General features: G+C 38.1%; 4 protein-coding genes across 8 annotated transcripts in view; all 4 read left to right on the forward strand.

Annotated features, from left to right (window-relative positions):
* LOC124986835 (protocadherin alpha-C2) overlaps positions 1–15,787 on the forward strand; it is a 239,146-nt gene that overhangs the window by 61,591 nt on the left and 161,768 nt on the right. The window contains exon 1 of one of the 5 annotated variants that reach the window (XM_047555637.1): positions 3,552–6,019. The exons of the other annotated variants lie outside the window; for them this stretch is intronic. Coding sequence (XP_047411593.1) covers positions 3,629–6,019 — 2,391 coding nt within the window. The 5' untranslated portion in view covers positions 3,552–3,628. Of the gene's footprint in view, positions 1–3,551; positions 6,020–15,787 lie in introns of those variants that run through there. 5 annotated transcript variants of the gene reach the window in all.
* Positions 1–15,787, forward strand: part of LOC124986841 (protocadherin alpha-3-like) — a 187,576-nt gene that overhangs the window by 40,179 nt on the left and 131,610 nt on the right.
* The window catches only part of LOC124986840 (protocadherin alpha-6-like), a 166,458-nt gene that overhangs the window by 15,871 nt on the left and 134,800 nt on the right, over positions 1–15,787 (forward strand).
* Positions 9,327–11,822, forward strand: LOC124986903 (protocadherin alpha-10-like). The gene has a single exon (XM_047555741.1). The coding sequence runs from the start codon at positions 9,327–9,329 to the stop codon at positions 11,820–11,822; it is 2,496 nt and encodes an 831-aa protein (XP_047411697.1).

Below are 15,787 nucleotides of genomic sequence, written 5' to 3' on the forward strand. Positions count from 1 at the left end.
GATATGCTTTGAAATACATGGTTTTAATAGTTTCTAGTGTTTTTAGCACCACAAAAATTTTTGTATTATATTTATATTTAATATGATTTAGCTGGTAAATATTTATCAGAAAACTGGGCAAAATATTTCCTTTCTTGCAAACCAAATATAAGGTTTTCAAATCTCCATTACACCAAATTTTCAAATTGATCAGGACTCATAAGTTCATGTAGAAATTCTTGATATTTTTCAAAGTCTAATATACTTTCCTTTTTCTCCTTCAAGTTTTCCTGTGCTGGGAATGGACTCTAGGGCCTTGAGCATGCTAGGTTAGTGATCTACCACTGAACTACATCCCCAGCACAGTTCTTTCAAGATTTTTGTTCTTTTTTGTTGGTTATGTCTATTTTTCTGTATTTCTTGTGACTTTTTGGCCTAGCTTGATATTAAATATCCATTAAATTTTGACCATATTCCTTTGGAGAGATTAATGGAACTTGATGAAAGGGAGTGAAAGGTTTCTGGGATTCTGAGTTCTTATACTATGTTACAAACATACTTCTTAATTTGCTTATTCCTTATGAACTTATGGATGTTTTCCTTTGTGGAAATGATCTTACTCTTACAATTCCTATTCTATGTATACTTTGTTCTCAGGTATAATTTCACTGAATTCTTCTAAATATTTACTTCATTTTACAAAACCACTTTTCCTTTCCACCAGAAGCAAGGTTCTTTTCTACCATCTAGCATTGAATTTGACAACTCATCATTTCAGTCATTTTAGTTCTCTGTTTATCCAACTCTCTAATTGATATTTGAATTGTATTTAATAGGTATGCATTTTGCAAAGAGGGAATCAAAACTTATTTCGTGTATTTTAGCAGTATCCACTCAGTATTCTATTGCAGTACTGCTTTTAGCTATTTTCTGTTTCTTAAGTCAGAAGTCATTAGAGCTTAGTTGTTACATATGGTGGGTTCTGGAGTTTACTGAATTAATTCTCCCCTCTAGATTTTTTGTTTTCATGGCTTTTGGTAAAATGTTTGTTATCCAGTACACTGGTCACACATTTATGCATGATATATGTGAATTCTACCACCTAGAACTTTTTTGTGCCAATCAAGTTAATATTTATAAATTGTAATAAAGTCTAGCAAGTGCTAAGGACATAATAAAATGTACTTATTATTACTTCTAAGAGGAAAAGAAGTCACTGATTGCAAAAGAACTAAAATGTCAGCAAAATTAAGTAAAATGTCAGAAAGTAATTTTATTTTTACGTAAAATTATACTTGTGAGTTTTCAGATTAATCAAAGAATTCTAAATATTTTGAATGCTGTCTAGTATAATGAAAAAAGAAACCTAGAAGTCAGTTTTCAGGTTCCAGAAAGTTAAATCAGCACCATGTATGTAGTAAAATATTTTTGGATCTACAAAAGATGACTTATCTTAGTATTAAATGCCCATTAGATTTTTATCATATTCCTTTGGAGAGAATGATGAGACATAATGGAAGAGAATGAAAGGTTTCTGGAATTCTGAATTCTTATAGCATGTTATTAACATAGTTTTAAATATCTTTATCACTTATTAATCAGGGAAGGCCTTCATGATGCCAGTTGTCTTATTACATACTTACAAGTTGCAGGCTGGGAATATATCTCAGTGGTAAAGCATTTCATTAACATTCATGAGACCATGGGTTAGGTTCCAACACCGAATAAATAAATAAATAAATAACCCAGCATAGTTGCAGTTACCTGAGATCCTTCAGTGTCTGAGTATGTATTTGAAATATTTTTGTTTCATTCAATTAATATTTTTTCCTTTCTTAAAGAGTACATAATAGTATCTTAATATGATTTTAAATAATTTGTTACAGTATTCCCAACAAAAGCGATACATTATTTGTGTGGCATTATAGAATAAATAAATACATGCTTTTAATTGCTTTCTTAGCAAGTAGAAAATATTCAAGCTACCAGTCTTCTTTAAACATTAAATGGGGTCCTTATACATCTCTAAAAACATGTAATTATGTCCTCAAACTTCAAATTTTCAGTAAAACAAATAATATGAATTACATGATGCAATATGTTATAATGAGCACAAAAGAGGCATTGAAGTTGGAATTGAAATAAAATAATTCCCTATTTGTGTCTTTGAAGGAACACTTGGGGGCATTGTATTTTCAGTGGTTTTTATGAGGGTTGATTTCCACTGCAGAACATTGAAAATAATGTACAGTACTGTTAAGGAGAAAACAAACAAAACTGAAGACACAGAGAAGCCTCAAAATGACTGGAAATGTGACATGGTCCACTTTATTTAAAACATATGTTTGCATAAAATAAATACAGAAAAGATAATGTGAGAAAATCTGTGTATTTTGAACATTAGAAGAAATTGGGAGCTATCAAAAGATTTTGAGCAAAATAAATTAACACTGTTTCAGGAGTTTGAAGGGGAAGACAAAGTGGAAAGCTACTGCAGTGATCAAGATTATCAGCAATTAAAAGTGACTCTAATTGATAAGAATACAAAAGAAAATATAGATATTTAAAAACACCAGTGACCCAAAAACTTTCATGTTTTTGCCTTTGGAATCAAGACTAAAATCAAGATTTAATAAATCTATTTGCACTTTGGAATGAGAGACTAGAACTTTGGAGAACTTTCCTTATATAGAACCTAGGCACAAAAAGAATTCCAACTTAAGTCTAAAATCAGAAATTGCTCTAAGTGCTAAGAGTGAACAATATTGAAATTAAAATGCATTATGAAGAGACAGCATGAAGCTCTACTGATTCTGGTGAAGAGATAATTATTCAGAAATGATAAAGATAAAAAAGAATCAAACTAATAGATACAGGAATGAAACACACGTGCAGAAACAAATTTTGTAAATGCTATTAAGAGAAAATTACAAAATATTTTCTTCTCAGTCAAGATCTTGAAGCAAATTCTTTCTATTCTTAAAGTATTTCAAACATTCAGTTCACGAAATTATTTAAGAAAACTACTTCAGATGGTTGCTTCCTGAGTAAGTAACTTTTCTGGGCTCCTAGATTCAGTAGCCACAGTGAATTATGGAACTGTGTTACACTAGAATGTTAAATCTAGAAATATGGACGATCCTGAGTTCCAGAACAAAATAATTTTCCAATTTAAAATTTGTGATCATTTAGCTGATCATCTTAATTATCACATAATTTTTGTTACCATTTTAAAATTATGTGGGGAGTTTTCTCTGGAGAGAACTACAGTTATGGTCACAGTGTAGTTTTAGATGAGATCAGTCTGGTAACACTTCCTCCAACAAGAAAAACGTATTTCAACCTATTTCAATGGTGATTAAGAAAGAATTCACAGAATGAAATACAGTTTTGCAGGATAATGGTGTGATGTTCATTCATGAAATCTGTACTTACTTTTTGGGCCACGTGATGTCACTCTAGGCCACAATATTCTGTTTCAAGAGGAATACAAGAATCGTTTTTTTCCCAGGGGAAAAACACGCTATTCTTTTTCACTCACTCCGTGATGATCAATGGCGAATACAGCAGGATGGGACTGACATAGTCAGTTTATTTCTCTTAATTTTGAAGCAATTTACATTACTCAGAAAGAGATCAAGTATTGGAAATGTTGTACTCAGGTGTAAGTGTTTCAGAGGGCCAGCATCTACTGCTTTCACTTCTGTTCTTCACAATCTGGGCAGCGGGCAGCGGGCAGCTCCACTACTCGGTCCCGGAGGAGGCCAAACACGGCACCTTCGTGGGCCGCATCGCACAGGATCTTGAGCTGCAGCTGTCTGAGCTGGTGTCTCGCCTGTTTCAGTTGGATTCCAAGGGTCACGGAGACCTTCTGGAGGTAAATCTGCAGAATGGCATTTTGTTTGTGAATTCTCGGATCGACCGGGAGGAGCTGTGCGGGCAGAGCGCGGAGTGTAGCATCCACCTGGAGGTGATCGTGGACAGACCGCTGCAGGTTTTCCATGTGGAGGTGGAAGTGAAGGACATTAACGATAATCCCCCGGTGTTCCCAGCTACACAAAAGAATCTGTTTATCCCAGAATCCGGACTGCTTGACTCTCGGTTTCCACTAGAGGGCGCCTCGGATGCAGATGTCGGAGCCAATGCTCTGCTGACTTACAGACTGAGCCCCAATGAGTATTTCTCGCTGGACATACCACCCAGCCACGAGCAGGTAAAACCTCTTGGACTTGTGTTACGCAAACCTTTAGACCGGGAAGAAGCTCCGGAGCTTTACCTATTGCTCACCGCTACCGACGGTGGCAAACCCGAGCTGTCTGGCACCGTTCAGTTACTCATCACGGTGCTGGATGCCAATGACAATGCCCCAGTATTCGACAGAACACTCTATACAGTGAAATTACCAGAGAATGTTCCCATCGGGACGCTGGTAATTAACCCCAATGCCTCAGATTTAGACGAAGGTGTGAATGGGGATATTACTTACTCATTCTCCAGTGTTGTTTCTCCAGATATAAAATCCAAGTTCCACATAGATGCTTTGAGTGGGGCAATCACAGTGATAGGACGTATTGATTTTGAAGAAAGTACAACTTACAAAATTCAAGTAGAGGCAATTGATAAAGGCTTTCCACCACTGGCTGGCCACTGTACAGTTCTTGTGGAAGTTGTGGACACTAATGACAACGTTCCACAGTTAACTGTGAAAACTATCTTGCTCCCTATTAAGGAGGATTCACAACTTGGGACAGTTATTGCCCTGATCAGCGTGACTGACCTAGATGCAGGCGTGAATGGACAAGTGACCTGCTCCCTGATGCCTCATGTCCCCTTCAAGCTGGTGTCCACTTTCAAGAATTACTATTCTTTGGTGCTGGATAGTGCCCTGGACCACGAGACTGTATCTGACTATATGCTGATGGTGACCGCCAGGGACGGAGGCTCACCTTCGCTGTGGGCCACGGCCACTGTGTCCGTGGAGGTGGCTGATGTGAACGACAATGCACCGACTTTTGCACAACCGGAGTACACAGTGTTCGTGAAGGAGAACAACCCGCCCGGCTGCCACATCTTCACGGTGTCTGCACATGATGCAGACTCACAAGAGAACGCGCTGGTGTCCTACTCTCTGGTGGAGCGGCGTGTGGGCGAGCGTGCGCTGTCGAGCTACGTGTCGGTGCACGCGGAGAGTGGCAAGGTGTATGCGCTGCAGCCTCTGGACCACGAGGAGATGGAGCTACTGCAGTTCCAAGTGAGCGCACGTGACTCTGGGGTTCCGTCCCTGGGTAGCAACATGACGTTACAGGTGTTTGTGTTGGACGAAAATGACAACGCGCCTGCTCTGCTGGGTACTGGGACGGGCGACGTGGGCTTAGCGATGAGCCAGATGGTGCCTTGGTCTGTAGGTGCTGGCCACGTGGTGGGTAAGGTGCGAGCAGTGGACTCAGACTCAGGCTACAATGCATGGTTATCTTATGAGCTAAAGACGTCGGTGAGCGGCGCTCGCAGCCCATTCCGTGTGGGTCTGTACACTGGCGAGATCAGCACAACTCGTGCCCTGGATGAGACAGATGCGCCGCGTCAGCGCCTCTTGGTGCTGGTGAAGGACCACGGCGAGCCAGCGCTGACTGCCACCGCCACAGTGCTGGTGTCTCTGGTGGAGAGTGGTCAGATCCCAAAGACCTCTTCCAGGAGCTTGGCGGGTACTGCCAGCCAGGAGGGAACGCTGGTGGATGTCAACGTGTACCTGATCATTGCTATCTGTGCGGTGTCCAGCCTGTTGGTGCTCACGTTGCTGTTGTACACAGCACTGCGGTGTTCCGCAGCGCCCACCCAGGGCGACTGTCAGTCTGGGAAACCCATGCTGGTGTGCTCAAGCGCGGTGGGGAGCTGGTCATACTCGCAGCAGCGGCGACAGAGGGTGTGCTCTGGAGAAGTTCCCCCCAAGACTGATCTCATGGCCTTCAGCCCAGGTCTTCCTCCGTGTCCTGGATCTGTAGGAGTGGGAGAACCACCGGGTGTTTTGGACTCCCCTGGGAAGGTAGGTTCTCTTAGAGTTTATTTTCTTATTTGTTATTGAATGATTTTTTTCAGCCCCATGGTACATTTGAATAGGTTTTCTTTTCATTTTTCTATAACTCTACCAGACTTTAAAGTTTTTACTTTTAATCCCCTAAGTTTGGAGCAGACTTGTGTTTTGACTTCCTTAAGGAGAAACATCATAAACTGTATATTAGGCAGACATTATTATGGGTGAAATTAATTTTTAGTACCTGTAATGATTGCTATTGAATTGCTGGTGCTGAGTTGTGATAGTACTTGAAAACTGATTGGTGTTACATCAAATGCAGTTGTTATTCAGTAAGCATGAACACTACTCTATCGTTTATTCTATGCTCTAAATCATTTATTTATAAAATTTACATTGTAGTTTGGTCTAGTTCTATTGTTTATAATAAACCCTTAAGTTTGTTGCTGCATTTTATTCCTCTGAATGAAGACTTTCTTGATATGGTTGTTCAGCACTGTTCAGTACCTGAAATAAGTAATTTCCTTAAAATTCTGGAAAACAATTTCTCTATTTAGGAATCAAGGACAGCCACAATAGTGATTATAAAAATGGAAGTAAATTTTATTTTAAATAAAATATCTCAGTTTCCCCCAAAGCATACGCATGAGGCATGCTTCAACATTCTGTTTTTCCCATTTTACTTCATTCAAAATGAATAGTTTCTCAGCTCCTGTCATCAAACCCATGTCTATCAACACATGTTACCTTGAATTCAGACTTACACTTTCATATATTTGTATTTGCATGCTTTTCAGGTTCCTTGTGTAATTGGTCTTGGGCATAGGCATTCTGTGTTGTATGCAATTATGTGTTTTTGATTGAATAGTGCTGTAAATGTCATTCCTCCCCTCAAATTTCTTCTTGCCTCTTAGATTTAATATTTTGAGCACTGAATTATAAAATTTATTCATTATTACTCATGAGTGTATTGATTAAATGGTAATTTAGTCCCTTATGTTAACTTGAGTCTCTCCAGATGATGGGCTGTCATATGCTAAAAATTTCAGAAGAGCTTTGAACATCTTAATCATTTATATTTTGGAGTAATCACGAAACATGAATACACTGGGATCCAGGGAGGTTGGGACTGAAAAAGGCTGGCAAGTTCAAAATAGAGGTGAAATTATGGAAGACACTTGGATATTTTGCCCAATAGCTGATTCTGTGTACTCCTTTAGGTAATAATCCTCAATTCAAATCAGAATCATGAAACCAATAATGAAATTCCTCTTTTACTAGTTCTTCTCAGGTGGTAGTGACTAGATAGGACAAATTAAGTTACTACCCAATCATAGGCAGTTTTGACTTTGAAAGGGATACCATAAATAAGTATTTAAGACCACAGATATGAACTGACCCTGTCTCAGGCAAATTGAGTCTATCCTTAGTCTTAGTAATGCTAACTGCATTAGTAACACCTGGAGTCCTTGTTGAACATTTTGGTTACAGACTGCAGAATTTCCTAAATGGGTAGGATGGGCAAATTTGCATTATAGAGCACATCCCCAGTGATCTTATCCTACTCAAGTTTTAGAGCAGTAATCCTATTCAGTAGTTGACAAAGCAATTTCCTATTACTTAAGACAATGTAATTTAACTAACTCTTATTTTTAATTCAAGATTGGAGATCCATGTGGAGATATTTATGTTACTACCTGGCATAAGATGCACCTTAGCTAGAATTGGATTTTGTTTGGGGCATCATTGTGTATTGAAATGAATAGTCAATTATAAACTTATTTTCAGATTCCAGATAGTAGCTCTAATTGGACATTAGTATTGTAGATGGATGAATAACTCATTACATTCAAATGTATGCCTTATAAGAAAATAGGTACATAAGCTGATGGATCAAGTGACCCTCATTTCTGTCAAATTTTCTGCTTATAAATATTGTTCTATTGCCCAGTTTTTAATAATGACTAAAATAGTCTAAAATTATTGATTTTTAAAAAAATGTATCTTTTATAAGCCATAACATTATTAAATCCTTTGGACAGGATCAAAGTTTCTATTATAATTAAGATTTCAGTTTTTGTGAAAAGAGAAAACTGAAGATTTTAAAGCAACATAGATCTATTAGTGGAGAGTTTTGCTTTCTGAATATTTGATTCCAAGAACTTTGAGAGAGGAAACAATATTTTTACTGCAGGCAGTGAGACAAACTTTATTGACACTAATAAAACTATTAGATAAATTACAAAACTGTGTCTTTTGAGTATTTAAAAACTTAAATGTAATAAGGATGTAAGCTGTTGTCTCTGAAAGTGGAAGTTGTACATTTGTGAATTATACTCATAATTAAGATTCTTTTTGCTCATATAATATATCATAAAGTGAAATTTCTCCCCATATAATTCATTTCTTAATAAAGTTACTTTTCTGTCTTCTTCAAGACAAGAAGCACCCTCTCAGCATGTCCAATAGCAGTGTCAAAAGCATTGTAGAGTGACACCATTCTATACATAATAATTTTTCATGAAGACCAAAATTTGTTCTTGAGAATCACGAAAACAAATGTGGCCAAACTGAGGCTAGAGAATAATTCCTACTCATGAAGCACTCATTCTTCTTAAAGTACTATCCCAGGCACTTAAAATACTGTAAATCACACACTCAACATTTTACTATTATATTATGAAGGTGGAAACTGAAACATGTTGAGGCTGAATGGCTGGTGATGTAAATTCATATTACTATAAGGTGGGATAATAAAAATCTAAATGGAGAAATGTCTAATGTTGAAGCCAATAATCTCTCTACATTCTAGTGATGACTGGAATTTAGGAGTTGCAAACACCTCATGGGTAATTGGTGCTTGTGGTTAGTGTCAAAATAAGAATTATTGAATCTTAAAATAATGACAAAGTGAAGTAAGTATCATAACTTGAAGAGACCTACACTTGTCATTCTATGAAATACTTGTACACAGTATGCAAAATTGAGGGTATTTTGAAATTAAGGATAATCATGTGGTTAAAGAAGGAATTAGTTCTTCAAAGTTCTGTGTTAACGAAAACGTTGCGCCTTGAATCAAGTCATTATTATTATATACAAGAGACTGCTATAAGGGTTTGAAAGGCCATATGGATAAATACAGAAATAAGAGATGAATGAAAAAAAGTTAAACTCATGGAATTGTACTTACACATTAAGCCACCGGATGTCGCTGTCGTCCACAATATACGTAGCTTTGAAGAAAAAAAGGCATAATCCACTGTCTTTCAAAGACTAGGGAAGTAGCTATTTTCTTAGATCTCAACCATTTCGATGAAAGATGGAAGTAAGAAATCGGACAGGAAATGTCAGAGTGTGTGTGCGTTCCATTCAGAGTACTCATAGATTTGTAAGTGAAGAGAAATGTAGGACGCCGATTGCCAGATCCGGCCTTCCGGGAGCCCGGTGTCTGCTGCTTTCGCTTCTGCTCCTCGCAGTCTGGGAGTCAGGGAGCGGCCAGCTCCATTACTCGGTCCTGGAGGAGGCCAAGCACGGCACCTTCGTGGGCCGCATCGCGCAAGACCTGGGGTTGGACCTGGAAGAGCTGGTACCCCGCCTATTTCGGGTGGCGTCCAAGGGCCGCGGGGATCTTCTGGAGGTAAATCTGCAGAATGGCATTTTGTTTGTGAATTCTCGGATCGACCGGGAGGAGCTGTGCGGGCAGAGCGCGGAGTGTAGCATCCACCTGGAGGTGATCGTGGACAGACCGCTGCAGGTTTTCCATGTGGAGGTGGAGGTGAAGGACATTAATGATAATCCTCCGATGTTCTCCGTAACAGAACAAAAGATCTCAATATATGAGTCTAGACTGCTTGACTCTAGATTTCCGCTGGAAGGTGCTTCCGATGCAGATGTTGGAGAGAACGCAATGATCACTTATAAACTCAGTTCAAACGAGTTTTTCATTCTGGATATTATAAGCAAAAAAGACAAAGGCAAATTCCCAGTGCTTGTTCTGAGAAAACTGCTAGATCGTGAGGAAAACCCACAGCTTAAGTTGTTACTGACGGCAACAGATGGAGGCAAACCTGAATTCACAGGATCTGTTTCTGTGTTCATTTTTGTGTTAGACGCCAATGATAATGCCCCTACCTTTGACAGATCTGTTTATGAAGTGAAGATGTATGAAAATCAAGCGAACCAAACGTTAGTAATATGGCTAAATGCTACTGACATGGATGAAGGAATAAACAAGGAAATGGTGTATTCTTTTAGCTCTTTAGTTCCACCCACTATAAGAAGAAAATTTTTAATAAATGAAATGACAGGAGAAATAAAAGTAAATGATTATATTGACTTTGAAGATAGAAACATTTATGAAATTCATGTAGATGTTACAGATAAAGGAACTCCACCTATGGTCGGTCACTGTACTGTCCTAGTAGAAGTTCTTGATGAAAATGACAATTCTCCTGAGGTAGTTGTCACTTCTTTGGCTCTCCCAGTAGAAGAGAATGCTCAAGTGGGCACCGTCGTTGCTCTAATTAGCGTGTCTGACCAAGACTCTGGAGCCAATGGTCAGGTGGTTTGCTCCCTGACACCCCACATTCCCTTTAAGCTGGTGTCCACTTTCAAAAATTACTATTCATTGGTGTTGGACAGCGCCCTGGACCGAGAGACCATATCCGAGTATGAGTTGGTGGTGACAGTTCGAGATGGGGGCTCGCCTTCACTGTGGGCCACAGCCACCGTGTCCGTGGAGGTGGCAGATGTGAACGACAATGCGCCAGTGTTCGCGCAGTCTGAGTACACCGTGTTCGTGAAGGAGAACAACCGGCCAGGATGCCACATCTTCACGGTGTCTGCACATGATTCGGATGCGCAGGAGAATGCACGGGTGTCCTACTCTCTGGTGGAGCGGCGGGTGGGTGAGCGTGCAATGTCGAGCTATGTATCTGTGCACGCGGAGAGTGGCAAAGTGTACGCGCTACAACCTCTGGACCATGAGGAGCTGGAGCTGCTGCAATTCCAGGTGAGCGCGCGGGACTCTGGCGTGCCACCCCTGGGCAGTAATGTGACTCTGCAAGTGTTCGTGCTTGATGAGAATGACAATGCACCCGTGTTACTGGGACCTTGGACACAAGGAGCAGGTGGCACTATGCACAAGCTGGTGTCCAGATCAGTTGGTGCTGGCCACGTTATGGCAAAGGTGCGGGCGGTGGACGCAGACTCTGGCTACAATGCGTGGCTGTCTTATGAACTGCTGCCTGCCAAGGGCAGCACTCGAAGTCCATTCCGCGTGGGACTGTACACTGGCGAGATCAGCACCACACGCTTGCTGGATGAGGCGGACATGGTGGGTCAGACCCTGCTGATTGTGGTGAAGGACCACGGTGAACCGGCACTGATGGCCACCGCCACAGTGCTGGTGTCTCTGGTGGAGAGTGGTCAGATGCCAAAGGCCTCTTTGCGGGTATCAGTTGGAGCTGCAGACCCAGAGATGGGGCTGGTGGATGTCAACGTGTACCTGATCATAGCCATCTGCGCAGTGTCCAGCTTGTTGGTGCTCACACTGCTACTATACACGGCATTTCGGTGCACTGAGGCACCCAGTGAGGACACATGCTGCAATCCTGGGAAGCCCACGCTGGTGTGCTCCAGCGCAGTGGGGAGCTGGTCATACTCTCAGCAGAGGAGGCAGAGAGTGTGCTCTGGTGAGAGTCCACCCAAGACTGACCTCATGGCTTTCAGCCCTAGTGTTCCTCCTGGTTCAGGTTCTGGAGATAGTGGAGTTCAACAGGAGAGCTTCGAGAATGTGAGTATGTTAATACTCTGATGTATTTCATGCCCGCTAACATCACCGACATATTAGTTCACCAATTTATTGTAAATTCATTGTTTTCTTAAATTTTTTCTTTTTGCCTTTCTCTTTAGATGGTTTATTGAAAGGCTTCTGCAAGTCTAGCCATCTTCATCACTTTTTACTAGTCATCTAGAAGGATAGGAATATTCTTCAGTTGCTAAATGTAATAAAAGTAGCAATAATGAAATAGGATAAGCCAATGTTTCCTTTTGTTTAGGAAAGTTAAGTTTGCTAGGAAGAAGGCAAATATCATGATAGGAAACGTAGAATGTGGCCAAGGTTCCAGTCCACTTCTCAGTTATCCAACAATTGCATTCTTCCTACTCTTATTCTAATTGATGTCCTTCAATTCTTATCTTATCTTATGCTTATGTATTCAAAACTGCCACCATTTTACTTTATAGTTTGTGTTTAAAACATGTTTATTTCTTAACTTACTATACTCTTTAAATTATCTGTCACTAATGGAGATGAGCATGGTTGAGGCAGCTTCATTTTATATACAAATTTTTTCTTAATAATCAAAGGCATGCTTTTTGGGGATGGTAGTTGCAGTGGGTGGAGTTTTAGCTTTGCCTATGGAGGTCGTTTCAGGGTTTTTATTTTTTATTTTTTGTTCATTAATACCCTTGTATTATCAAGCATTTTTTAAATAGTCTACTGTTTTAGATGGACAATGTTTTCTTTACTTACTAACGTGATGTCAATTCTGTTTAATTATCTCTTAAACTCATTGCTATTTTCCTCCAGTTTAATTTATTGAGCTCTTCTACTTATTTGGAAAATTTATTTGGGCATGGATCATACTCATTTTCTTCAGCTCTTAGCACTTGTCATGAAGTTGTACCGAAATATTTTAGAGTAGGAAAATTAATACTTTGTGCTTTCAGTTTAAGAAACTCTTCCCACAAATGGTGAAGTGCAATACTGTTGATTATACTTAGCAAGATGCATGGTCTTCAAAATGACATTAATAATTTACACTTAGGAATAATGAAATATCAGTAAAGGCACTTCCACTTGACTACCTTGTTGTTGATCACAGGTCAGAATTTAACACAATATGCTCCAGCTACATTTAACAAAAAGTATATTTTGTTTTGGCCTGGAATTGTAGCTCAGTGGTAGAATACTTGTCTAACACTCACAAAACCCTGGGTTCAATTACCAGCACTGCAAAAAAAAATTGTGTTCTCAGCATCATAACCATGCAAGTTGTTTTATTTAAAGAAATCCCAAATAACTTTTAATTAGACCTGTAATGATGTGTATTAGTGTATTAAATAGTGCGGAAGGTTAATTACAAATTTGTTCTTTTGGACTTCAATTACAAATGAGATACCCTTTGATTCTGCTGTGTGAATACATATGTACATATGGAAGGAGAGCCAAGTCATAGAGTAAAGTCCATAGAAACACTATGAAAGTGTTAGTGGCAATTTTCTATTTTGAAAGAGGAACTTCGGGAGGATGATTTCCATGAAGATGAACATGAGGAAAATCTCTAGAAAAGGGGTTACCATCACCCATGCCCTCATATATGATGCGGGAATCTCTCCATCTATAGCTGTAGAACAAGAGCTAATATTGGTGATTATATAGTAAACCACCACTATATAAGCTATTTCTATTTGTTGGGCATGGTGTGAAGGGCTTAATATACACCTTTTCATTTAATCTTATAATAATTTGTAAAGTAGTGTACATAGAGCTAACTAAATTTTAAAGATAAGGGAAACTGAGATATTTATCTATCTTGTCTAATTCCAACTAGTACATAATGGAGATAATATTCAAATGCATATCTTTCACAATCCAGAGTCATTCTTTTAGTTATTGTAATGTAGAACTTTCTTCAGTAAATCTTTTCTCTGTTATCAAATAATGCTGGTTATAAAAATTGAGTGCAATCCCTATACCCAGGAATCCTCCTTTCTGTTTTGCTTTAAAAAAGACTTCCATGGTTACATTATTCATTAACTTTGTATAATGCTATAATTGAGGTGGGCATTATGATTTTTTATGTTGAAAGAGTTTTTCTTAGGAGCATTCATAATTATCACCTGTTTTAATCAATTGCTACATTGAGATAGGCATTTACATGATTTAATCAGTAAGTAATTAAGAATTGAATTATAAGAACTATGGATCAATTGCTTAAAAGTTGATAGAGATAAGAAGAGTTATTTAATACATGAGAAACATTGTAAGGCTGTGTTTTTCCAATATTCTTGCAGAACACCAAAGTCAAATGTCACATAGAAAAGTAACCTTGTTCATTCTTTGTCATGAATAAGGATAGTGTTTTAGAAAAGTATAAGTGATAATGATGATTTCAAGAATTCTGAACATGGGGCTGGAGACATAACTCAGTTGGTAGAGTGCCTGTCTGGCAAGCACAAGGCCCTGAGTTAATCCCCAACACTACAAAAAAGAAAAAAAAAAAAAAAGAATCCTGAACATGGTCAAAGGATTCAAGAAGTGTTTACAATGTTTCATACTTCATTAACAGCTTTGAAGGTATTGGTTTCTCATGAAAATCTTTAGATGTGTGTGTAGATCTTTTTCAACTCAATCTTCATTAGTCTTATTGTTGGCAGAGAAGCTTGTGCCAATTGAACAAAGGATTTGAAATTGTGTTTACTTAAATAATTTGTCATGATAGAGCAAAGTCAGCCTCATTCAGTATAGATCCTATAGTGGTTGGATATTGAATTTTAATGAGTTTACTGAGGTTCTGTGAATGGCTACAAAATTTATTTCTGTGTTTTATGTTTTCAATAAATAATAGCACTAATAGAACATAAACTATGCACTCTAACTAGTACTAGCAGAACACACAGGTAGCACTTAAATGTAACCAAATTAATTTAGTAAAGGTCTAGAACAAAATTCCATAGTCTTCAGTTTATTTTGCAAAGTTAAAGTTATTGATGATAATGATATGACTTGTTTGCATTAGTCTAGAATCAAATTTTAGGCTTATCTTCCAAAATGAGTTTGAATAAAGCATCTTTCTCTGGGTCGTTTAGATGATGACACCTAAAATATCACAACCAATGCAAAAGATGGGTCATTGACTCACACACTGTATCAAATGTTTTAGTGATTTGGTGTTTGCCCAGTGCCAGTTTGTATAATCACAACATACCATATTATTGAAAATTGACACCTAAATTAACATCTGGTTTTAATTAAAATATACAATATTATCATCTATCATGAGTAAAATTTCTCATCTTTATATCTGTATTTAGGAAGATGCCTCATTGTGCTTAACATCTCAATTCCCAGTTTCTGTAATGAAGTGGCTGGAAATTTGTTCCTTCTTTTGTTAAAAAATAAATTTGACATGTTTTCAAATGTCATTTTAAATACACTGTTATCTGTCCAAATGTTGTATTTGAATTAAAATTCATATGACTGATTATTTGACAGGTGTATAATAGAATTCAGAGCCATAAAAATTGATGTGTCTGCTTTTAAAATTTTTAACAGAGTTTTCATTTACTTTAATAGAAGTTTTACTGTTATGACAATATTGGGAAAAGAGTAAATCTGAAAGAAGTTGAAATGAAATCTCTAGTAGTAGAATGTATTTTGAAAGTCAAGATAAATGAAAATATCAACAAAGAAGCACAGTGATCATTTTTTCACATGCCATTGCAATATTTGGAGATTGCAGACGAGCCATCAAAATGAACACTGAGGCAGAAAATAACCTGACTCTTAAAAAACTATATAAAATAAGCAACCTTATATAACAAAATATTCAAGCTAGAATTTTTATTCTGAATTACTTTCTACTCTTAACTTTTGTTGTATCATTTCTTTTTCCTTCTGTGTTCTAAGTGGTTATAGGAAGACAAAGAAAACATAATCAAATTAGTGTCAGGTAATGAAAACTCACATCAACAATTCTGATTTTCTGTGATATA

Source organism: Sciurus carolinensis, chromosome 6 (genome assembly GCF_902686445.1).
Source record: "Sciurus carolinensis chromosome 6, mSciCar1.2, whole genome shotgun sequence".
Classification (NCBI taxonomy): domain Eukaryota; kingdom Metazoa; phylum Chordata; class Mammalia; order Rodentia; family Sciuridae; genus Sciurus; species Sciurus carolinensis.